The sequence below is a fragment of the Octopus bimaculoides genome, chromosome 21 (assembly GCF_046866305.1).
Source record: "Octopus bimaculoides isolate indiv1 chromosome 21, ASM4686630v1, whole genome shotgun sequence".
NCBI lineage: Eukaryota > Metazoa > Mollusca > Cephalopoda > Octopoda > Octopodidae > Octopus > Octopus bimaculoides.
Window position 1 is genome coordinate 38438209 of NC_142948.1, and position 27500 is coordinate 38465708.

At 40.3% G+C, this 27500-nt stretch overlaps 1 protein-coding gene across 1 annotated transcript in view; it reads right to left on the reverse strand.

Moving 5' to 3' along the window:
* LOC149131566 (uncharacterized) overlaps positions 1-24480 on the reverse strand; it is a 209935-nt gene extending 185455 nt beyond the window's left edge. The window contains exon 1 of the mRNA XM_089339179.1: positions 23136-24480. Within this exon, the coding sequence (XP_089195305.1) occupies positions 23136-23351 (216 nt within the window). The 5' untranslated portion in view covers positions 23352-24480. The remainder of the gene's footprint in view (positions 1-23135) is intronic.
* Between the last annotated feature and the right edge of the window lie 3020 nt (positions 24481-27500).

Consider the following 27500-nt stretch of genomic DNA (forward strand, 5'->3'; position numbering starts at 1 on the left):
ATACATATAGATATAGATACATACACACACACACATATATGTGCACATATGTATGTGCGTGTATATATATATATATATATATATATATATATATATACACATATATGACATACATATAGAATTATACACACACACACACGTACATATACATGCGTATATATGTATGCGTGTGTGGAGGAGTATAGCAGAGGGATAGATAGATAGATTAGACACACATACGCACACACACAACTATATATATATATATATATATATATCTACATATGCCTACATATTTATACATACATATGGGTGAGTCTGGGCGGGGATGAAGATAATAACAGAATCAGCAATTTTTGAAGAGCAGAGACCGTTGTAGTAGCAGTAGAAGAGTTATAGAGTGACAACGTACGAATACAGTCTTATGCGCATTCAAACACACACTCACGTGAGCGCAGACACACACACACACACACACGCACACACACAGACTTTCACACACATGCTCACACAGACTCTTATATGCATTCAGATGCATACTAACACACACGCACACACACGCTCTCTCTCTCTTTCTCTCACACACACACACATGCTCTTGCTTCCTCGCACTCACATTCACACTCTCTCTCCCTCATACACACACATTCACAAACACTCACTCTCTCACATACACACACACATTCTCATGCACACACACACACACTCTCACAAGCATTCTCCCTACCTCACACATTCTTACACACCCACATACACTCACAGACTTCCATACACACTGACCAATCAGACAGGTTCTCTTATACACATTTATAGGTATCCACACACACAAACAAACACACACTCTGCCTCACATACACATACACATTCTCACACACATTCTGTCACACACTCATGTCCTCACATACTCTATCACACATTATGTCACATATATTCTCTCACTCACATTCACACATGCATACACACACACACAGAATTCCTCATACACACTTTCTCATACACATGGAGTCGCGCTCAGTCACACACACACACACACACTCACATACACATATCTGCAGAAGAAGATTGGAAAAGAAAAAATGAAGAAAAAAAAGAAGAAAATAATGACAAGAAAGAAAGAAAGAAAGAAAGAAGGAAAGCAAGAACAAATATAATGAAGAAGATGACATAAGATAAAAGAAAATGAAGAAGAGATGAGAACAAAGAAGGGTTAAAATAGAAGAGAAAGGAAAAAGAGAGGGAAATTAGGGGAGGAGAAGGAAGAGGAAGAGAGAGAGATGGTGTATGATAAAAGAGAAAAAACAAATAGAAAGAAATAAAGATAAAATGAAATGAAAAAAAGAAAAGGGCCATTAAAAGTGAAGAAAAAGACAGAGAAGATGAAAGATTAAAGGATAAAGGGAGGGAGAGGAGGGGGAGGGAGAGGAAGAAAGAGAGAGAGAGAAAGAGAGCTGATGGAATGGGGGGGGGGGAGAAGAGAGAGAGAGGAGAAAAGGGGAGGAAGAGGGCAAAGAAAAAATAAAGAAAAAGAAACCAAAATAAAATAACTCCCCCCCCCCAAAAAAAATAAAGAAAATAAAAAAGTGGAGGACATAAAAAAATGAAGGAAAAAAAGACAGAAAGAAAATGAAAGATTAAAAGATAAAGAGAGGGTGAGGGCAGAGGAGGAGGAGGGGGATGGCAGAAGACAGAGAAAGAGAAGAGAGAGAGGGAGAGAAAAGGTAGAGGAAGGAAGAGGGGGAGTCAAGAAAGGAAGAGGGGGAGATTGGGTGAAGAAGCAGAAAGGGTCGAAGGAAGAGGTGGCATGTGTGCATGTGTATGGTGGGAGTGAGGAGGAGGAGGAGGGGGAAGAGAACAATGAAATAGGTAGATGGAAAGATGAGGACCAAAGGATAAGAAGGAAGAAGACGAAAAGGAAAGGTGTGGGGGGGCTGGGGTGGTGAAACTATAAAGGCGGAAAGGTAAAAGAAAAAAAAGTGAATAAAGGAGATGCTTTAGGTTGAGTGTAACCACAGCAATGCTGTCTACTATCAGCAGTGGTGTAATGTGCTGTTATCTGTGCAGCACACTGCAGAACATACAGCATGGAACTGCAGGGAAAGAAGATGAAATAAAATGCAGTAAAAGCAAAAACAAAGAGCCATTCCGTCTTAATGTCTGCTGCAGCAGAATGGCTAAAGGTGTGTGTGTGCCTGTATGTGTCTGTGTGTGCGTGTGTGTGTGTGTGCCTGTATGTGTCTGTGTGCGCGTGTGTGTGTATGTGTGTGTGTGTGCATGTGTGTGTGTGTGTGTGTGCGTCTGTGTGTGTAGATATGTGTGTGTGTGTGCGTGTGTGTGTGTGCACGCACGTCTGTGTATGTCGGCTGAACAATATGTGTATTTATTATGTATACACACACACATATGATAGATAGATAGATAGATAGATAGACAGACAGACAGACAGATAGATAGATAGACAGACAGACAGACAGACAGATAGATAGATAGATAGACAGACAGACAGACAGATAGATAGATAAATAGACAGACAGACACACACATATGATAGATAGATAGATAGATAGATATAGCTGACACCTGAAAATTTATGCATATGTACGTGTATGTGTGTATTATGTATGTATGTATGTGTATATATATATATATATATATATATATATATACACGCACACACATATATATAAAGTTTGATATTAGCTTCTTTATTTTTCTTCACAAGTTAAACAACAACAACATGAACCAGGTGAACCATCAAGACATTGTCACTACTGTTCTATACAAGAGTCTTTTGCAGTCAGAGAGTTGCCAGCCATGGCAAAGCCATCGAATCTTTGATCCCTGCCCATAGACTATGCAGGTCCACACTGTTACACTGCAGTACATGCACACAAACACACATGCAGACACACACAGTCAAACATGCATGCATATACACATACACACATACATGTGTACACCCACATACACACACACACAAATACTCAGATACTGCATACACTAATACGCATATACATACATTTAAAAAAAATACACTCACACATACAAATGCATCTATACATGCGTATAAAACCCGACACACATGCATGTATACCCATATACACACATACATATATATACCTACATTCACACCTGCACACATATATACACTCATACATACCCACACACATACCCGTACACCCCATTCACAACATACATTTATTTTACACATGTACTTGGCCATTCAGAATCACCAAGAAAAAAATTTTATTTTAAATCTTCCCTTTTTTTCCCTTATGAAATTGTTTTCTGTAATAGATACAATGATTAAAATAAAGAATTAATTAACTATTATATAAGTAATTAATAATACTTAATTATTTCTCTCTCTGTAATGATAGCCGATATAAATGTTGGTTGATTGGTTGTTTTTTCCAGTCACACTTTTACATGGTGTAGAGAGAGAGTATGAGAAAGAGTTAATATAACAGGTGTATAAGGAGGTGGAGATGGCAGAATGGTTAGCACGCTGGACGAGATGCTTAGTGGTATTTCATCTGTCTTTACGTTCTGAGTTCAAATTCCACCAAGGCTGACTTTACCTTTCTTACTTTCGGGGTCGATAAATGCATTTGATCATACCTAGATCACTTGTTGTATCAGGGATGACCCGGGGCTAAACAACAGCAACAACAACAACAGCAAAAACAACCACAACAGCAAGAAAAACAAACAAACAATTACAAAGTAAGTTAATGAGATAAACTTCTCTGTGAAAAACAGATATTTTGCTAAATATCATCCAACATCTTGGATTACATTGTTAATTAATTGAAATATATAAGGCAGTCATTATCATCATCATCCTCATCACTGAGACTATCATTATTACTGTCATCAAACATTATCCTCATCGTCTTCAACAGTATCAAAAATCATCATCCTCATCATCCTCAATATCCTCCTCAATATCCTCATCATCATCATCAAGATGCTCATCATCACCATCACCACCACCATCGTCATCATCAAACTCATCATCATCATCATCATCATCATCATCACCTTCATCATGATCATCATCATCATCATCATCATTACCATCATCATCATCATCATCATCATCGTCGTCATCATTTGACGTCCGTTTACCAAGCTGGCATGGGTTAGACAGTCTGACAGTGTCCTTTGAGCCGCGGAACTGTGCCAGCCCCCCCCCCACAACTTCTGCTTCTGGTGTGGCTCCTACAGTTCGACACCCTTCCAAATGCCAACCACTTTAAAGCGTATTATTGGGTGCTCCCCCCCCCCCCTTGTCATCAACACTAGCAAAGCCACAAGTAACTTATGAGATAAGAAAAGAGCAGGGAACAAGAAACGGAAAAGCTCTCATCGACCTAAGCGATGAGGGGGGAGTATTTGTGAGGGGGGGTGAGGTGAATTTATGCCAAATATTGAGAGGCTGAACTATGATAGTGGAACAAGTACAGGTAGCTTCCTGTAATGGTTACCCAGTATTTCATAAGGTGGTTCATTAAAAATAGGGCAACAAACGAAAGGGATAAATCTGAAATGGCTCAGTCTATCTAGCTGTAAACAGGAATCACAAATAAATAGGACAGAATAATCTGCAGTTGTAAACAGTGGAAGCCCTGTAAAAGTGAAGAGTGTTTTCTTGTCCTCAAGTGAGTGTTCAGTCCAGCTTTTGAGTTCAAGTCCAACTTTGAGTTCAAGTCCCATATTGGAGTTGGGCCTGACCTGGTCTTGTCTACAGGTCAACAAGGAGAAGAAGAAGGGTGAAATGGTGGAGGTTGTCACCCATTGATGGATAGCAACAGTCAGGGTGGTCATGTGGGGGGAGGGAATCCAATGATTCATGATCCATGGATCGATTTTGGCAGTGAAAGGATAAAAAAAGAACAGCCATTTCCTGCTTGTCAACATCGTCATCGTTATTATCATTATTGTCATCACAACCATAATCATCATCAATATTTATTAGTATCATCTCCATCACCACAGTCATTCAACATCATCATCATCATCACACACCTCACCACCATCATCATCATCATCATCACCATCATTGTGATCATCGTCGTCATCACCACTGCCACCACAACCACCATCATTCTTATGATGATGATGATGAAGATGATGATGATGGTGATGAAGAGGAGGAACAGGAGGAAGTGGAGGAGAATGATGGTGATGATGATGATGATGATGATGATGATGGTGGTGACGATGGCAACCAGTGCCCCAGCTACCACCTTCATTGTTGTTGTCATCACCAGCATCATCTTCATTATCAAGATGACCATCCACATCATCATCATCATCGTCACCACCACTGTCACCATCATCTTCATCGACATCATCATTTTCAATGTAGTCATCATCATCATCACTACCATTGCCATCATCATCAGCATCATCCTCCACATTATTCTCATCATCATCATCACCACCACCACCACCATCATCATAATCATTGCTATAGCAATGTCAACAAAACTGGGAGCAGTGGATGGCAAAGGATGTCAAGACAGAGAGAGAGAGGGAGAGAAAGAGGAGAAGGAGGTTGGGGGTGGAAGGGTAGTGGGTATGTGGGTGTGGGTGGCAGTCCTTGTATTGATCTCGGCTGCACCTTCACATTGCAGTCAAAGCTCTTCTGGTTGCAATATTATTTTTGTGCTACGTTCCACCCCTCCCATCCCCCTTCCACCCACCCACCCACACTCCCCACTATCTTCTGTCACATCTTTCAAGGGCCACTGCCTTTAATTTCTCTTTCCTTCTCTCTCTCAATCAATCTCTCTCTCTCTCTCTCTCTGCCTCTATCTCTTTCTTTTTCTCTCTCTCTCTCTCTCTCACTTGCATTTTTCAATCTTACTCCTCTCTCTCTTCTTTCATTGCATTTCACTGTTTCACTCTCTCTCTCTCTCTCTCTAGTATTCTTCTCTTTTGACTTCTTTACAATGCAAACATACAACGTTACTATCTTTCTTCTTTTCTTTCTTTCTTTTTTTCTTTCACTTTATGTCTTCTGTCTCTCTCTCTCTATGTGGAGCAGTCAATGTGATCTCTCTCTCTCTCTCTCTCTCTCTCTATATATATATATATATATATATATACACACATATACATATGTATGTATATATACACATACACATATCTGTATTTGTATGTATGTATATATATATATATATATATATATATATATATGTATGTATGTGTGTGTGTATATATGTATGTGTACATGTGAGAAACTTGTGTGTGTGTGTGTACGTTTGCAGAAAGAAACCATTTTCCTTCATTACAGATGAAGAAAGAAAAACAAACAGTATTTTTGTTGGCGCTTCCGACCGATTAATGCTTGTTTACATATACACACACACACATATATATATACACATACATACATATATACACATACATACTCATACATCTACAAACATACACATCATGCATATACATGCTCACACGCACATACACACACACACACACACATACACACTTGCTAACACACATAGACACATATATTGATCCATATAGACACCCACACAAAAAAACACATATATACACTGAAACATACACAGAGCAACACACAGTTATACACACATACATATACACATATACATTTACACACATATGCGTACACACAAGCGTACAAAACTCACAGTCACACATACTGATTCCTTCTCAAACACACACATACACACATACATACACGTTCATATGCACATGCTCTCATACACACATGTATACGCAGATACACACATATGCTTCATACAGGAACCCACAAACCATTCCTCGTCACCTTCAGCATCATCATCACCATCATCTTTATCACCACTACTACCACCACCATCACAGCCACCGCCACTGCCACCACTACCACCATCACATAACACCACTACCATCACCACCACCACCATGGCCACCATCACCATCATCACTACTACCACTACGATCGTTACCACCACCACCACCACCACCACCATCACCACTACCACCAGATATTACTATCATCTTCACCACCACCATCACCACCACCATAACTACCACCATCACCACCACCACCACCACCGCCATCATAACTGCTATCTAAAGGACCCCACCTTTATACATCCGTCCATTCTTCCATGCTGCAGCCTCCTTCCCAGCTTCCTTGGACCCCTCCATCCACCCATCTTTCCATCTCGTTTGTTCATTTGTCCAACAGGATGCTGGAGGAGATTTTTGTAACACAGCAAGGGGGTGGAGCGGAGTGGCGAGGAGGGGGTAGGGTGAGGGTGGGGGAAGAGAGAGGGGGAAGTGAGGAAGCAAGAATGATAGAGAGATGCGGTGAGAGAGGGGGAAAGAGAGAGAGAGAGACATATGTGGAGAAAGAAAGAGAAGTGGTAGGATGGAGAATAGAGTGTGGGAGAGAAATGCGGAGAAAATGTGAGAGAGAAGGAGACAGAGAGAGAGAGAGAGAGAGAGAGAGAGAGAGAGAGAGAGAGAGAGAGAGAGAGAGAGAGAGAATAAGAAGGTCAAAGAGAAAAAGAGAAACGTGGGAAAAGGTGGGAGTGAGAAAGAGAAAGGCAGATATATGGAGAGATAGAAAAATATTGAGGATAAAGTGTGAGAGAGAGAGAGAGAGAGAGAGAGAGAGAGAGAGAGAGAGAGAGGTGGAGAGACAGAATGGGGAGAGAGGGAGAGAGGGTGAGGGTTAAGAAGAAAGAGACAGCGAAAGAAAAAAGTGGAAGGTGACGGATAATGTGTGTTTGAGACAATTCATGGATGGAAAGAGAAGATATGAGAGCGTAGAATCGTTAGTGTATGTATATATACATGTATATGTATATGTATGTATGTATGTATGTATGTAAGTGTGTATGTATGTGTGTGTATATGTGTGTATATATATATATATATATATATACGCACATGCATACATATATATGTGTGTGTATGCATATATTTGCCACTCATTACACATACGTATATATATGTGTGTGTGTGTGTGTGTTAATACGAGTGTAATGACTGTGTGTGCATGCAATGACTGCATGTAAATGTGTATATAGGCGTGCATCTTTGAACAGATTGTGTTTGGTTGATGAGTGTGTAAGACATGAGAATGTATGTATCAATATACAACATATACATCCACATACAAACCTGCATGCATACACACCCACTTATACATACATATCATACAAACACACACACACACACACTACATGAACACGCATTGTATAAATATCTACAGGTTGATTGGTTAAGACCTTAAGACCAGGTACAGCAACACAAGTTATTCAGACAGCCTCAAAGAAAATTTGAAAAAAAAAAAACTAAAAGTAAAACAGACAAAAAAAAAATGAGACAAGAAGCAGCATAAGATACTTTGAGTCCAGTTTAGTCGACGTCCGTGACAGATAAATGGATGGACTGACAGAGTGACCGGTAAAGAAGACACCAGGAGAAGACTTAAGATGGCAGGTTATGAAAACCTGAAGGTTAAAATATGTTAGTGTCAGAATGACCAAGATTTAAAAGGGGAAACAGGACTGATTTGGATAAAAACAATTGGTTAAACCAACAGAAATGGGTGTTTGTAATTCTGTTTGTCATCGCTGTCATCTTCATCATTCATCATCATCATTATCATAATCATCATCACCTTTGTTATCATCATCATCATTGACATCATCATTGTCATCATCAAAATTCTCCTTAAGATGACAGTCTATCACAGGTAACATTCCAGGAGGATTTAAAATAAATAAATGAATGTGCCCTTTTAAAGCCTAGCCAGGCTCATGGGCCCGGTTTCCCGGTTTCAATGGCGTATGTATTCCCCAGCTGGACGGGACGCCAGTCCATCACAACGTTACTCATTTTTGCCAGCTGAGTGGACTGGAGCAACGTGAAATGAAGTGTTATGCACAAGAACACAACGTGTCGCCCGGTCCAGGAATCGAAACCACAATCTTGTGATCATGATGCTGACATGCTAACCACTAAGCCACGCGCCTCCACAACATTCCAGGAGAATTTGCTGGTACCTTATTGAGAATCATGGAGAACTAAGATAATGCAGAATATAAAGGGGCCATTGCAGTGACAATGTGATGAGAGTTACCTCTCCTCCTGGATAGGACATCAGTCAATTACAGGTGGTATTCTCAGATGACCTGATAGCACCAGTTTACAGTTAGGGTGTACTGAGGTAATGTGGAATACATGGTCCCACCACCATAACACTATGATGAGAGATAAATGTCCTCCTGGATAGGATACCAATTAATCACAGGTAATATTCTCAGATGATAGATGATACCTATTGAGAGCCTGGACGTACTCAGGTATTGTAGAACATAATGTACCACCTCAGAGACACTATAATGAGAGATGAAACTCCCCCTGGATAGGACATCAGTTAATCACAGGTAACATTCCTCTGTTTATTTGGTGGTATCTGTTGATAGTGAAGGCACACGGTTCAGTGATTAGTGTCTGGCTCACAATCATGAGGTTGTGAGTTCCATTCCTGGACTGGGCTGTGGGTTGTGTTCTTGAGCAAGATACTTTATTTTACATTGCTCCAGTTCACTCAGTTGTAGAAACGAGTTGTGATGTCACAAGTGCCAAGCTGTATTGGCCCCTTTGCCTTTCCCTTGGATAACATCAGTGGGGATGGCGAGGGGAGGCTGCTGCTCTTCCACAAGCAACCTTGCTGGGGCCTGTACCTTGGAGGGGAACTTTCTAGGTGCAACCCCATGGTCAGTCATGACCGAAGGGAGTCTTTACCCGTTACTCTTTTTACCTGTTGACAGTGAAGGTGTGGGGTGGCCTAAGTGTTAGGTTGTTCCACTCATGATCACTAGATCACGAAAGGAAGGGAAGGAGAGAGGCGAAGGATTTGGAATTATCATGATGATGGCGATGACAATGATGACGATGACAGCAACAAAGATGACATCTGTCATCATCATCCACACCACCACCATCACCAAATGAAATACAATGTTATGTGTTTCTAATAGATCGAAGTATTCAAAAGAAGAGAGGGAAAAAAATCTGGCAAAAATTCCAAAATTAAAGAAAAAAAAAATCAATCAATAAAGAAAGAAAGAAATCCATAAATGAACAAGTAAAAAAGTATATAAATAAGCAAACATTTCCTTTTCAGCAATTACGTAAGGGATTGAGGAGAGGGGGAAGAGATGAAATTAATTTTGTTTGTATTATCTCTCCATGTGTATGCGTGTGCGCGTGTAAGTATGGACGGATATAGATATGTATGTGCTTATATGTGTGTATGTATATATGTATATATGTATATATATATGTGTGTGTGTATATGAATGTGTATATGTCTATGTATATGTATGTATGTGTGTGTGTGCATCTGTGTATATATATATATATGTATACATATATATATATGTGTATGTCTATATATACATATATATATAAGTACATATATATATATATATATATATGTGCATGTGTCTATGTATATATATATATATATATATATATATATATATATATATATATATATATATATATATATGTATATATGTATGCATATGTATATATGTATACATACATATATATATGTATGCATGTATATCTGTGTATGTGTATGTATGCCTATAAATGCATACGTATTACATAGATATGTAAATATAAACTTACATTCCTATTATTCCTATTTTTATATATCATTTATCTTTTAGCGTTTATTTGTTTGTCATGAGATTGTGGCCATGCTGGGGCACCAGCCTGGGGAATTTCAGTCAAATGAGTCAACCCTGATACCTTTTATTTTTTAAGCCTGGTGTATATTACATTGATCACTTTTGTCGGACCACTAGGTTAGAGGGACATAAACAAACCAACACCAGTTATCAAGCAGTGGTGGACACACACACACACATACACACACACACATGTATATATGTATGTATGCAACAGGTTTCTTTCAGTTTCTGTCTACCAAATCCCCCTCACAAGCCTTTGGTTGGCCCGAGGCCACAGTAGAAGACACTTGCCCAAAGTGCCATGCAGTGGGACTGAACTTGGAACCATGTAGTTTTGGGAAGCAATCTTCTTACCACATGGCCATGTGTGCACACACACACACACACACACACACAGTCACTAACACACACACACACATAAGCCATCACACACTGACATACGCATTCTTTCTGCCATCACATACTGACTATATTCACATGTCTGCAGTATACTCAGCCATCTGTCCTGTTGCTCGAACTCCTTAAATTAAATATTCTCCATTGAAACTAACAAAAAATCTGTTGGACTGAGTGAGAGATTATGATTTGTGGTGGTGGTGGTGGTGGTGGTGAGGCGGTGTTGGTGGTGGCAATAGTGATGTTGATGTTGATGGTGATGGAGGTTGTGGTGATGGTGATGATTGTGGTGATGCTGGTACTGATGATAGTGGTGATGTTGGTGGAGATTGTGGTGGTGGTGGTGGTGGTGGTTTTTGTGATGGTGGCATGTGGCAGAGGTAGAGGTGGGAGTTTGGAATGACGGAGGAGGGGGACTAAGAAGAAGAAGAAGAGGAGATGGAGGCGGAAGAGAGTTTGGGTTGGGTAAAGGATGGTAATAAGTCCAGCGACCCCCCCCCCCCCCCCAGTTGGTTGGCTGGACATGGCTAGATTGAGAAGGGGATGTTTTGAAAGACTGCAGGACTGAGCAAGGAATGATGTGTTGTTGAGGCAAAAGTAGGCAGGGGTCAAAGGTGAAACCTCAGGCAGATAGACAGACAGACAGACAGATGGAAAGACAGATATGCACACAGATGGATAGATAGATAGATGGATGGATGGATGAATGAATGGATGGCTGGATGGGTGGATGGATAGATAGAGAGATAGACAGAAAGATAGTTAGATAGATAGATAGATAGATAGATAGATAGATAGATAGATAGATAGATAGAGAGATAGATGGATAGATGGATAGATAATGATAAACAAGGCTGGAAGCAGAGAGGGACAGACAGACAGATAGACTGATAGACAGACAGAAAAATAGACAGACAAATAGATATATAAATCAATAAATAAATATATAAATAGATTGATATATACACACACATATATATATATATATATATATATATATATATATATATATATATATAGAGAGAGAGAGAGAGAGAGAGAGAGAGAGAGAGAGAGTGAGATGAATAGATGAATGTAGTTAGATAGACAGATAGATAGTTAAATAGATAGAGATACATAAACATATTATCAGAGAGATAAAGAGATAGATAGATAGATAGACAGATAGATAATGAAGAAAAGAGATGGAAGCAGAGAGAGAGAGAGCGACAGACAAACAGAGAAGGAGATGGGAAAAGAGGCCGGATGGTCGGTGATATGATGGAGATGAGAGGCATATGACTAAATGTTTATAATGGGTGTGTATGTGTGAGCGTGTGTGTGTGTGAGTGCACGTGTGTGTGTGTGTGTGTTTTTAGGAAAGAAAAGTCGGAATGAGTGTCTAGAGGATGCTAACAGCATGTGCAGTGTTGTTGTGAGGAGGCTGGCAGGAAGCTGGAAGCCTTAAATGGGAGACGTTTCCATGTTGTTTGTGATTCCAGATATCTTAGTGAAACCCTCCAGTTGATGGTTTTGCTCTATAAATATATTACTTATAGACACACACACACACATACACATGCACACACACACATACACACACACCCATGCACTTACTAGCATACACACAGATACCCATTCATCCACAAATATATACTCAAGTGTCTACACACCCTCATATTTAAAAGTACACACAACACACATGCACATAAAGTATATGCTTATATGAAGACATACACCCATGCATTTACATGTATATACATGCATACATATATAAACGTATACATACATGCACATATATACTTAAGTGAGTACACCCCCGCCCATACTTAAAAGCATACATAATACACACACATTTACATACACATACGCCCACGCATTTACAAGCATACACACATATATATACACATACACGCATGCATACATGTAGACATACATATACACATATATACTTATGTGAGTATGCATCGTCATATTTAAAAGTACACACAATACATACACATACATATACACACATACACGTGTATATTTATATCTATATATATATATATACACACACACATATACAAACATATTAATACATACATGTGCAAGCACACATTTACAACTATACACACACACACCTATTATGCAAAAGTGTCATAAGTCCAAAATGTTGCTTTTTCAGAAAACAAAAAAATAATTTCACCATTCCATAGCAAAACCATTCTACTACACTTTGACAATTTTTTGATACCTTGGCATCTGAAGGAGTTGGAGATACGACAGTTTGACCAAAAGAACTGGCTATTGCAAGTAAAAATGAATATTGAAAAATATAGATTTGACCAAATAGCAACAATTTATGTGTGTGCGTGTGTGTGTGTGTGTGTATACACATACACCGAATGAAAAGAAGAAGACAACAAAGAAAGTTCTTTAACACATTGCTAATGATTTGTTACAATCGTTTCTGTAGCAATTCTTTATGGTTCTGACAGTTACACCTTTGATGCAAATCTGATGAAGTGCCCCTCTAATGTCAAAAACTGCAAACGTTACATAGACTTCCATTTTGAGTTTTTGTGTAAACTAGCGTTGCAAATAGAGTTGGTACAGAAACAATTGTAACGAATCATTAACGATGTTTTTCATTTGGATTATTTATTCTTCGCTAAGCCTACTTGTCATGAAACTTGGAATTCCAGCTTTGGCAAGGGAACCTGACAGTGTTGATAGCCCCGTATTCAGGTTGAGTGCTTTTCTGGAAATACCCTAACTTCACTCCCCACCTCACCTTAGACTTATAAATATGTATTATATATAAACACACATATACATATATATATACAGTGTGTATATGTAAATAAATAGTATATAATATATATATGTAAATGTATATCATCATCATCATCATCATCATCATCATCGTTTAACGTCCGCTTTCCATGCTAGCATGGGTTGGACGATTTGACTGAGGACTGGTGAAACCGGATGGCAACACCAGGCTCCAGTCCGATTTGGCAGAGTTTCTACAGCTGGATGCCCTTCCTAACGCCAACCACTCAGAGAGTGTAGTGGGTGCTTTTACGTGTCACCCGCACGAAAACGGCCACGCTCGAAATGGTGTCTTTTATGTGCCACCCGCACAAGCCAGTCCAGGGGCACTGGCAACGATCTCGCTCGAAAATCCTACAGGAGCCAGTCAGGCGGTACTGGCAATGGCCACGCTCAAAATGGTGCATCTCATGTGCCACCCACACAAGAACCAGTCCAGGGGCACTGGCAACGATCTTACTTGGCTTGCCGGGTCTTCTCACGCACAGCCCATTTCCAAAGGTCTCGGTCCGTAGTCATCGCCTCGGTGAGGCCCAATGTACGAAGGTCTTGCCTCACCACCTCAGCCCAGGTCTTCCTGGGCCTACCTCTTCCACGGGTTCCCTCAACTGTTAGGGTGTGGCACTTTTTCACGCAGCTATCCTCCTCCATTCTCACCACATGTCCATACCAGCGCAATCGTCTCTCTTGCACGCCACAACTGATATGTATATATATATATGTGATAGATTGCTGACCACTACATTTATATTTTTTTCTCCTTGTTTCTCTCCTTATTTCTTTCTGTCTTCCTTTCAGTTGAAGAGCGAAGGCTCGAAATGTTAAAGACTTTCTCTATTCCCGAGCGTTAAACTAATACATCCATTTGTTGTTTACACCACCTGTCTTCGCCTGTTATTTTTTTCGTAAATTCTCCCATATATATATATATATATATATATATATATATATATATATATATATATATATAAAAATTTATATATATATATATATATATATATATAAAAATTTAATTAGAGTATATGTTAACCTTGTGATGAAGGGATAGTTTCATCCAAGGAAATACTGGGCCGATTCCTAGTATTATTGGGGAATGAAATTCCTTTAAAACAATAAAGCATAGTTTATATCCATTTAAAGGAAGAAAAAGAAAATGAAGATAAGGAAGATGACCAATTTGTTAATAATAAACAACCATTAACTTCCTTATCTCCGTTTTCTTTTCTTCTTTTAAATGGTTATATATCTATACAAGTGTGTGTGCATGTGTATGTGTGTGTACGTACAGGATTGGTCAAATTGATAGAGACACCTCTGATGAGAATTCAATAAGATTTGAAAATCAATTAAGTTGTTATCAGTTTTTACCATCAATAGAGAAACAGCTCAATTACCCGTTTATCTATCTACTAAACAGGTTACAGACACACACAACACACACACACACACACACACACAATTATATATACTCTTCTATTCTCTTATTCGTTTACACGTTTCGACCTTACGGCTGTGGCCTTAGACACAAGTAAAATGAGAATTATAAACGAGAGAATGCTCATACTCGTACTTCAAGACAAAAATTTGCATGAGTCTTGGCTCATGCAGCAAATTACTCATACAATGAGGCCCTCATACTGCGAGGTTCTACTGTATATATATATATATATATATATATATATATATATATATATATAGTTCAAATTTACAGAAAGCAAAAGACAAGGACAGGTGAGGGAACAACAAGCAGGTGTATTAGTTTGATATTCAGGAAGAATGGAAAAGGTTTTGATGTTTTGAGCAAATGTTCTTTGACAGAAAGGGTCACGAGAAAAAAAATGGAGAAAGAATGAAAAAATAATGGAGAAAATAAAAAATGTGTGGGGATTAACGATTCAACACACTGAAATGAATGGTGAATGTTTTATGTATGTGGGTAGTATGTAGGTATGTATGTCATTGTGTGTGTGTGTGTGTATTGATGTGTGTGATTATATGTATGTATGTGTGTATGCCTGTATGTCTGTGTGTGCATGTGTGTGCATGTGCAAATAAAAACCCTATCATACGTAGATCCTCGATGTTTAATCCAGTTATTGAATTCAAATCTCATGGTTCCGATACCCATAATCCATATCTATTGCACAGCATAGATATAAGAGCCCTTTACACTGTTCTATCTGTTAATCTGCAAGCAAGCTCGCTTGCTATATTGTGCTGGGGGGAAGCATTTACAGAATTGATTTGCATCTGGCTGATCAGAAAATGGCAAATGGAAAGACACCCAGAGAAAAAAATATTGCCATGCATAGATCTATGGATGTGGTGTTTCAAATGTGACTCTCAGAGAATCAGCAGAGTGAAATGTTGTCTTTCAGTAAAGAAATTAACATCCCAGGGCTGCAGCATGTATTGTGTAGTCAGTATATTTCGTACTTGTCCTCATCTTGTTTGTTGTTAACACGTTTCAGCTGATATACCCTCCAACCTTCATCAGGTGTCTTGGGGGAAATTTTGAACCTGGGTTCTCATTCCTAAGGTAATTTTCGATGTTTATTATTATTATTATTATTATTATTATTGTTCAGGTCACTGCTTGATAATAATTATAATAATTGTTTCTAATTGGGGCTCAAGACCTAATATTTGTAAGAAGGAATTAGTCAATAACATCAACCCTCCCCACCACACACAGAGTACTTGACCGGTACTTTATTTTATCACTCCTCAAAAGTATGAAAGGCAAGCTTGACCGTGCAGGATTTGAACTCTGAATGTTAAGAGTTGGAAGAAATATCACAAGGCATTTTTTTTTTACAAAGACATGTGGACGTCAACAACAGCAAAATGATGATGATGATGATGATGACGATGATGATAATTTTTTCTAATGGTTTCTTTATCATGCTTTTGAAGTGGTGTGAAATACACACATACTCTCTCTCTCTCTCTCTCTCTCACACACACACACACACACACACACACACATGAAATTTTAAAGTGGAGCAACATAACTCTGATTTTCAAGTGGGACAACATATATATGTGTGCGTGTGTGTGTGTTTGTGTGTATGTGTGTGTGAGTGTATTTATGTCCCGTCACTCTTAATGTTACTAGTAACATGCAACCCAGCCTTGACCTGTTGCATGGTCAGACTGTTGGCATCTAAACCAGCATCCTTACCAATCCTGTTTGATAAGGAAGATGGGTTTCGCTGGACACCCTACAGGACAAAAAAACAGCAAAACCTGTCAAAGAACAGACAAACCCAGTAGAATCATCTCGGAGTGAGAGACCCTTTGTCTTTGTTTAACCCCAGGTGAGCCTTAATCCATCAGGCCTATGATCAGAAGTATTCCAATAGTGACCATCTCCTCTTTTAGTTTTAGGCATAGTATATCTTGCAGTTCTATATTTAAGAGATGAGGAATTATGTACATTATTTACATTTGATTTTATGGGTTAACTTTGAGGGACCAAGGTAAACCTACAGCATGTAACTGATTTTGTGGGTTAACTCTGAGGGACCAAAGGAAGCCAGCAACATGTAAGGGACTTTGTAGGTTAACTCTGAGGGACCAGTGTAGACCTACAATATGTAGCAGATTTTGTGGGTTATCTCTGAGGGACCAAAGGAAACCAGCAACATGTAGGGGATTTTGTAGGTCAACTCTGAAGGGCCAGTGTAGACCTACAACATGTAGCAGATTTTGTAGGTTTAACTCTGAGGGATCAAGATATACAATAAGATTCACTGAGCAGCAATTAAAAAGACCATGAATTAACCACAAGGTATATCAGATTTTAATTGTGATCAGGTGCAACTCAAAGCTGGATTAAGGCCCTAAGCTAAACAAGTTAGAGATTAGGGGGCTCACAATCTGTAAGATACCTAAAAATAATTAACAGATATATTTGACTTCGATTTCTTTGAGAACTTCATCATCATCACTATCAACATTTAACATCCAAGCTCCATACCAGCATGGGTTGGACAGTCCGACAAGATCTTACAGGTCTAAGGATGATGCAGTCTTTCTGATACAAAAGCCTCCAGATAGGGCCAACCAAGAAACCCCACAGATCCAGGATCACCCTGGCCACCAACGGCACAAGCCCTCACCTAATTGTTGCTCTCCAATCAACAAGTGCATGCTTAGAGTAGTTCCATTCACCTGGACCCTTTTTCTCGGTCACCCACCTTTTCACAAGTCCTCTGGAGCAAAACCCCTTTTCTCTCCATTCTTCCTTTCCTTTACAAATTAGACTTGAAGAAGTCAAATAAAACTTTCTTTTTTTCATTTATTACAATATTGGTTTCAAATTTTGGCACAACGCCAGCAATTTTGGAGGAGGGTGTAAGGCAATTAGATCAACCCCAGTGTTCAACTGGTACTTATTTTATCAGCCCTGAAAGGATGAAAGGCAAAGTTGACCTCGGTGGGATTTGAACTCAGAACACAAAGCCAAGTGAAACACCACTAAACATTTTTCTCAGCATGCTAACAGTTCTGCTTGCTCACAGACTTCGTTTACCACAATATTGAAAGATGAAAGAACATGCCAAGTGCAAAAGTGCCAGGGTTTTGCATAGAATTCATTGTGAAAAGACAAACAGAGGCAAGCATGGCAAAGAAATGCACAAAAAGCTATCAAATTAGACATCCCATCAAAATGGCAGCAGTCTAGGGTCACTCATGGAACCCTACAAATCCAGGATTATCCTAACAATCAAGAGTGAGTGCCCTCTCCCATCTGTGTTCCCGGGCCTACAGGTGTGCCCTGAGAGTTAACCCATTCGCCTAGGTCATTCTTACCACTCTCAACAACTTTACAGCAAATTCACTGAAGGGTAGAATTCATTTGTCCATCTTCACCTCCTTCACCAACTGGAACTTGATGAAGTCAAGGCCAAAGGGGAAAACAATACTTTTTGGTCCTTTTTAAATCTTCACCCTACAATGTCTTTTTTTGCCATGGACCCAGAGGAAAACTGCCTGCCATTCCCAGTCAAAGGGAGGTAATGAGGTGATCCACGTGATGGACTGGGCTGACAGCTGGATCTGTCCTACACACAACAACAGCTGTTCAACATAACCCCACAAATTAGCAACAGTCCAACACTGAACGAGTGAGTGCATGCAGGACAGTTCCATGACCCAGCATACATCTTGGTAGGTCCATCTAATGGTTCTACCATGCCAGTCGAGTTTATCTTGAAAGGGCAATCTCTTTCCCTTGTAGCACTGACAGACTGGAGATTTCTGGAAGTAATCTGTAGTTTCCAGGTTGAAAGTCTTTTGAAAATAGAATATTTCACCAGTCTTTAATTACTAATGGAGCCAAAGTTATTGTTGGAAAGATGGGCTGTCAGCTGTCAGGTATTAAAAACTTAAGGGTATCAGTGCCCAGCAAGATGTGCAGAGAAAATATGGTGACTGACAGAGAGGATTTGTATGGAATGTTCTGCATTGAAACCAATTGATACCCATACACACAGTGCTATAAACAGGTGTCAAGTAACATCCCTTTACTCCAAAATCACATAGCCACTCAATAAATGATTGACTAAAGGCCATGTCCCTTAAAGGCCGTGTCCTGAAAGAGCCTCTGTCCAGTGACTAAAAGCTATATAAAACTGTAGATTGTTTCGAAGGGAGAAAATATTTGTTTCTATCTAAACCAAATATTTGGCAGGTACTTACTTCATTGATCCCAATCCCTGGGGCCAAATGAAAAGCGGAGTTGAGGCCTCCATAATATATGAACTCGGTATAAACAATCGAGATAATTACAGTTTTAAATTTTGACACAGGGCCAGCAATATCTAGGACTTAGCTGGTACCTTATTTTATCGACTGCAAACGGGATGAAAAACTATATATCAATTTATGCGGCATTTGGACCCAGAATGTAAAACCAGGGGAAATGCTGATAATAATAATTTCTTTTATTAGCCACAGGGCATCAGAGAGAGAGAGCATAATAATAATTATTTGTATTCTAGGCGCAAGGCCTTGAAAATTTTGGGGGAAGGGGGCTAGTTGATTATATCGACACCAGCGCATAACTGGTACTTATTTCATCGACCCTGAAAGAATGAAAGGCAAAGTCGACTTCGGTGGAATTTGAACTCAGAACATGGGGACAGATGAAATACCGCTAAACATTTCGCCCAGCGTGCTAACGATTCTTATTTCTTTATTGCCCACAAGGGGCTAAATAAAGAGGGGACAAACAAGGACAGACAAAGGGATTAAGTCAATTACATCAACCCCAGTGTTCAACTGGCACTTAATTTATCGACCCCGAAAGAATGAAAGACAAAGTCGACCTCGGTGGAATTTGAACTCAGAACATAGTGGCAGATGAAATACCGCTAAGTATTTCATCCAGCGTGCTAACGATTCTGCCAGCTTGCCACCTTAATTACAACGATAATAATAATAATAATAATAATAATAATAATAATAATAATAATTTCATTTATTCGCCCCAAGGGTGAAAGATGAGGGGGACAATACAGAGACAGACATAGAGTGTATGTGGGGGGTTTACATATAATAATGAAATGATAAAAAAAAAAAGTATACACTGGGAAAGTGGGGACATATGCATAGCATACAGAGGTATAATAATAAAAAGCACCCACTACACTCTCGGAGTGGTTGGCGTTAGGAAGGGCATCCAGCTGTAGAAACCTTGCCAGATCAGATTGGAGACTGGTGCAGCCTTCTGGTTCACTAGTCCCCAGTCAAACCGTCCAACCCATGCCAGTATGGAAAGCAGACGTTAAACGATGAATAATAATAATAATAATAATTCTTTCAAATTTTGACACAAAGCAATTTTGGGGGACAGAGCAAGTGAATAGTATTCAATCCTAGTATTTGCCTGGGACTTTATTTTTATCAGCCCTGAAGGGACGAATGGCAAAGTCAACCTCAGGATGGTAATAATAATAATCCTTTCCAAAAATGGCACAAGGCCTGAAAGGTTTGGGAGAAGGGGTGCTAATTGATTGCACCGACCACCCCAGTAATCAACTGGTACTGTTTTTTGTTGACCCTGAAAGGATGAAATGCAAAGTCGACCCTTGCGATAATAATAAAAATGTTTTTAAATTTCGGCACAAGGCCAGTCATTTCAAAGGAATGGGTAAATTGATTACATCAACCCCAGTACACAACTGGTACTTGTTTGATCGACCCCCCCCCCTGAATGGACGAAAGGCAAAAGCCAACCTTGTGACAATAATAATAATTATTATTTCTTTATTGCCCACAAGGGGCTAAACATAGAGGGGGCAAACAAGGACAGACAAATGGATTAAGTCGATTACATCGACACCAGTGCGTAACTGGTACTTATTTAATCAACCCCGAAAGGATGAAGACAATAATAATAATAATAATAACAACGATGCCAGTAATTATTGAACGAGTATTGTGATGATGATGATGATGGTTGTGGTGGTAGTGATGATGATGATGGTGTCATTGGAAACAGTAATAAAGGTGGTGGCGGCGGTGGTGGCGGTGGTGGTGTCCAGGAAGACAGAAAGAAAGCGTGCACAGAATAAACAGGAAAGCGTACAAACGAAAGCAGCAACAACAACAACAACAGCAAGTATCAGGAGTGTTGTTGTTGTCGAAATGTTTACTGGTTGCTAAGAACTCATCAACTGACTGCTAATCACCGCCATCACTGCAAACACCACCACCACCACCACCACCACCAGCACTGCCGCCAGCAGCATCATCACAATGCCATTTGCCGTCACAAACTTCGTCACTGCCACCGCCACTACTCAGGCAATATGACGATGATGATACTGATGATGATGATGATGGTGATGATGATGAGCCCCACCACCATCATCATCATCATCATTATTATACAGGTGGTGGTGATGGTGGTGGTGGTAATAACAATAAAAAATTCTTTGAGTTACACCCAGAAAATATTTTTGAGAAAAAAAAGGAGCACAAGATGCCGAAGTAGTAGTAGTAGTAGTAGTAGTAGTAGTAGTAGTAGTAGTAGTAGTAGCAGCAGCAGCAGTTGTAGTGGTTGTGGTGGTGATGGTGGTGGAGACAATGATGATTGTGACAGCAATGGTGATAACAATGATGGTGGTGGTGGTGGTGGTGGTGGTGGGACCAGAGGTTCCTGTATTGACTGAGAATTGGGGTTGTTATTGTATGGTCGGCGGAGGAGACGGTAGTGGTGGTGGTGGTGATAGTGATGTTTACGTCAATTGATGAAATGATGGTGATGGTGATGGTGATGGTGATGGTGGTGTGAGCGGGGACAACGATGATGCTGGTGGTTGAGATGATGATGATGATAGTGGTGATGGTGATGATGATGTTCGTAGTTGCGGTGGTGGTAGCAGTGTTGATGATAGTAAAGATGAGGACGGAGTGATTGTGACGATGATGGGTTGTAGCGGTGGTGGTGGTGGTGGTGGTGACGATGTGATGGACACCTACGGTAATGCCGGCGACAACTTTGATGATAATAAACGACGATGACCTCGAAGACGTCTACGGCGATGGTGATGATGATGATGACGATAATGGTGGTGGTGGTGTAATAGATGAGGGTGATGGTGATGACGATAATGATGTTTATAACAACCACGAAGACCACGACGACGGTCTTCCTCGCCACCGCTACCACCACCACCACCACCACCACCACCAGGACGAAAATGACAACGATGAGGATGATGATTATGATGATGTTGGTGGTGGCGATGTTAGTGGTGGTGGTGGTGGTGGTGGTGGTGGTGGTGGTGAGGACGTTGATATGTGATTGACGATGATCGTGGTAACGATGACAATGCCGACTGCGACGACGACGACGACGACGACGACGAAGAGAAGGACGAGGTTAATGATTCAAGATGACAATAATAACAATAATGACGACGATAATCACCAAGTATTTCCACGATTATCATAACACCAACCATGACGACCACGGGGACGAGAACGACGACGATGGTGGTGGTGGTGGTGGTGATGGTGATGGTGGTGCCGCCGACCACGACGATGCTGGTGCTGACGACGATGAGAGCAATGATTACGATGATGACGACTTCAATGATGATGATGATTGAATGAAAAGGGTAGATAAGGGTGGGAATTAGGTTGTGGATGGGTGTGGGGGTGGGGTTGAAGGGTTGTTTGAATAAGGAACAACATAAAACGACGATGACTTACCAGACGATACTTGAGCGACTGTTCAGAAGTCCTTTCGAAACGATCTCCACACGACAAGGAAGCGTGTCCAGAAAATATCTCCTTGTGGAAGTATTTCAACGGGATCTCTGAATCCCTGATAATTTCAATCACTTTCGATGCGTCCACTTCGTCCAGCGATGTCTTTTGGTCAACGAAAACACCGTCGAAGTACTGTTCAACCACATCCGACGCCATTTTTCACACACTCTGTGTTTGTTTATTTTTCTACACTCTGTGTGTGCCGTGCGCCAGCCTCGGTCCCCGCCGCCGCCGACGATGCCGACGCCGATGCCACCGTCTGCGTCGAATTGATGTGGGTGTGGATGCGTGCGCTTTTCTCTGTGTGTACGCGTGTGTGTGTGTGTGTGTGTGTGTATGCGCGCGACTCTGCCTGCTGGTGTGCGTGTGAGTTAGCTGAGTGTGTGTGTGTATATGTGTGTGTGTGTGAGTGCGTGTTTGTGCGTGCGTGTAAGAGAAAGAGAGGGAGAAAAACGGAGAGAGTAAGAAGGAGAAAAACAGAAAGAGGAAGAGGGGAAAAAGACAGAAAGAGGAAGAGGGAGAAAGACAGAAAGAGGAAGTGGGAGAAAGACAGAGAGTAAGAGAGAGAAAAGGAAGAAAGACAGAGAGAGAGCTAATATATCTGCGTGTGCTCGGTTCTTTGTATGTGTATGTGAGTGGATGCTTTTGTGTGTGTATGTGCGTGCGTGTAAGAGTGAGCAAGGGAGAGAGAGAGAGAGTTAATATGGGTGTGTGCTTCTAGGTGCGTGTATGCGTGCGCGCACCTGTGCCTGCTTGTGTGCGTGTGAGTGTGTATTTGTGTGTATGTGAGAGTGAGAGAGAGAGATACAGAGAGAGTTAATATGGGTGAGTATGTGTGTGTGCGTGCATACGTTGTGTATGTGTGCATGGGAGAAAGATTATGTATGTATATATGTGTGTGTGTGTGTGTGTGCGTGTATGTAACCGGTTGTGCGTGTATGGGAGAGAAAGACACTATGAACGTGTGTGCATGTTTATGTGTGTATATGTGCGTGTGTGAGAGAAAGATCGTGTGTATATTTGTGCGAGTGTGTGTATGGCGCGCGCGTAAGTGTACGTGTATATGTGTGTGTGTGTGTGAGAGAGAGACCGTGTGTACGCGCGTATGTATGCGTGCGCGTATGTGCGTACGTGTATGGAAGAGAGAGAGAAAGAGTGTGAGTGTGTGTGTGTATGTATGTGTGTGTGTGTACTTGTGCGCTAGAGAGAAATACACTGTGTATACATCAGCGGATGTATGAGTGATTGCGTGTATATGTGTGTGTGTATGTGGGTGCGTATCACTGCGTGTGTATGTGTGTGCGTGCGTCTGTGTGTCTGTGTATGTACTGCTGCTGCTGCTGCTGTGGTTGCTCTCTTTATCTTTCACACGGTCTCTCACACTTTCTATTTTTCACTCTCTCTCTCTCTGTCTAGTTTTCTCTCTCTCTCTCTCCCTCTTTCTCGTTATATATATAAGAATATATATATTTAGATAGATAGATAGACAGATGTCTTCTTTCTATCTCTCTATCACGCTTCCTAGCTATCACTCACTCCCTATCTAGCTATCACTCACTCCCTATCTAGCTATCACTTCCTCTCTATCATACTATTACTCCCTCTTTACTTATCTATCTATCTATCTATCATACACTTCCTCTCTCTCTCTTTCTCACTGTTGTGTGTTTGTTACGTGTGCGTGTGTACGCGCGTATGTGTGTGTGTGGGAGCATATCACAGTGATATAAATATGTGTATGTGTCTAGTCCTACAATGTGAATGTATCTGTGTGTGTGTGTGTGTATGTGTGTGCGCGGCTTCTTCGTTCATCTGTCAGTGTGTTGTGTGTATTTTTTTGTTGTATGTGTATGCGGATCTGCTGTGTTTTATATGTGTGTAGTTGTGTATGTGTACACTGATGTGACTATGCTGTGTAGCTAGCTTCTTCGTGTGTGTGTGTGTGTGTGTGTGTGTGTATTACACTGATGTATGTGTGTTACTGTGTGTGTCTTATACAGCTGGATTCTCAGTGTGTGTGTGTGTGTTTGCATTGATGTAATAATGAGTGCATGCTGATGTGTCACTGAATCAGTGTGTGTGTGCGCGTGCGTGCTTGTCTTTCTGTGTCAGTGTGTGTGTGTGTGTGTTGGTAAATCAATATGTGTGTGAATGTGTGCGTATGCGAAGAGGTCTCGCGTGCATGTTTATGTATGTTAAGCCGTATGCCAGCCGTCGTGTCTATATGTGTGCGTGTGTGTATATGTTTGTGTGTGTGTATACCTGTTATGTGCGCATGTATGTACCTGTATGTGCGTGTATATGGATTAATATATGTGTTTAAGCTAAACCGTATGCTAGCAAACGTGTGCGTGTGCTTGAGTTCACGAGTATATATGGGTGTGTATTTATGTCAACTATGTATGCGTTTTTATATATATGTGTGTGTGTGTATACATATGTATGAATGTATATATATATATATATATAGACACACACAAACATACGTACACATACACATGTATTCATGCCTAGTGTCTGTGTGTGAATATGTGTAATCTAAGCCGTATGCTCGTAGGTGTCTGAATATGTCCCTGTGTGTATGTGTACATGCATTTATGCCAACTGCGTGTATCTGCATGTATGCATGTATGTATATATGTATGCGCGCGTATGAATATATGTCTGTGCGCGTTTTTTTTATATGTCTGTGTGAGTGCACGTGTGTGTAAGACCGTACTGTTTTCTGTGTGTGTGTGTATGTGTAGATGTTAGTGTGTGTATTTATGATCTATGAATGTGGGTGAGTCGGTGTGTCACTATAAATGTGAATGAATGTGTTTGTGCGTGTGATTGAGCAAGGCGGTATCATGTGTGTGTGTGTGTGTGGTATCATGGCGTATGCTGCCGGTAAGCATGTGTGCATGCATGTGTGTGTGTGTGTGTGAACATTGCGTTTATGTGTGTGTGTGGATAACAATGTATATGCCTATGAGTCAATGTACATGTATGAATGAGCAACCGTGTATGTGTGTATCTCTTGTGCATGCGCACATGTCAATTTGACGGTGCATGGTACTACGTGTATGTGTAAATACGTTTGTGTGCGATCATGTGGTGCGCTTGTGCGTATACGTGTAAATGCGTGCGCGTGTGTTTGAGTGTATGTTTGTGTGTGTGTGTGTGTGTGTGTGTGTGTTTTCTTTGGAAGACAGAAAGTAAAGTGAAAGTTGGGAAAAAAAATAGGGAAGAAAGAGTGGGAGAAATAAGGGAAAAGACGGCGATAGGGAAAATAAAAAAACAGAGATAGAAAGAGACATATATAGAGAGTAAAGAAGAAAAATAAAGGGAAAGAGACAGCGAGAGAAAAAAAGAATGAAGGAGATAGTGAAGAAAGAAATGGAGGAAGAGAATGGGTGAAAGAAAAGGAGGATAAATATATATATAAGAAAGAAAAGGGGAAAGGATAAAAAGAAAAAAATGATTGAAAGAGAGAGAGAGGGAGACAGGAAGGAGAGAGGGGAAGAGTGTAGAGAAATAAGATAAGGAGAAAGAGAGATAAGGAAGAATAAAATGATAAGTCTAGAAAAGAAAAGGAAGAGCGAAGTTTGAGAGAGAAGATGAAGAAAGGAAGAAAGATATTGTGTTTGCGCTGTAATGATGTCAAAAAATGGAGATAGATAGAAAGATAGAGAGAGAGAGAGAGAGAGAGAGAGAGAGAATAGAGAGAGAACAGACAGAAGGAAAGAAAGGAAGGAAGGAAGAAAAGAAGGGAAGGAAGGAAGAAAGAAGAGAGCGTGAGACGAGAAAAAAAGGAAATGAGACGGAAATAGGGGAAAATGAGGGTCAGAGAAATTGGCAGGTAAGAGAAAAGGGAAAGAGACGGAGTGGGGTATAAAGAAGAAAAGATGAAAAGGTAAAAGGAAATAACAGAAAGAGAGTTTGAGAGAGAGAGTTTGAGAGAGAGAGAGATGAAGTGAAAGAGAGAGAAAGAAGGTGAAAAGACTGATTTCCAGGGAAAAAAATGAGGAAGAAAAAGACATGTGAAGGCTGGAAGAGAAGAGAGAAAGAAAGAGTGAGAAAAGGGAAGAAGAAAAAGCAGGAAAAAAAAGGAAAGAGGGGAAAAGGAAAGAAAATATGTAAATAGAGAGAAAGAGAAAAGAGAAAGAATAAACAAAAAAATAAATTGGAGGACGAAATAGAAAGGGAGAGAAATATAAGGAGAGAGAATGGGAGTGAGACGAGGAAAAAAATATGGAAACAAATGCAATGGGTGAAAGAGAGAGAGAGAAAGAGACTAAGCTGAATGTCACAGTCTCATGAATA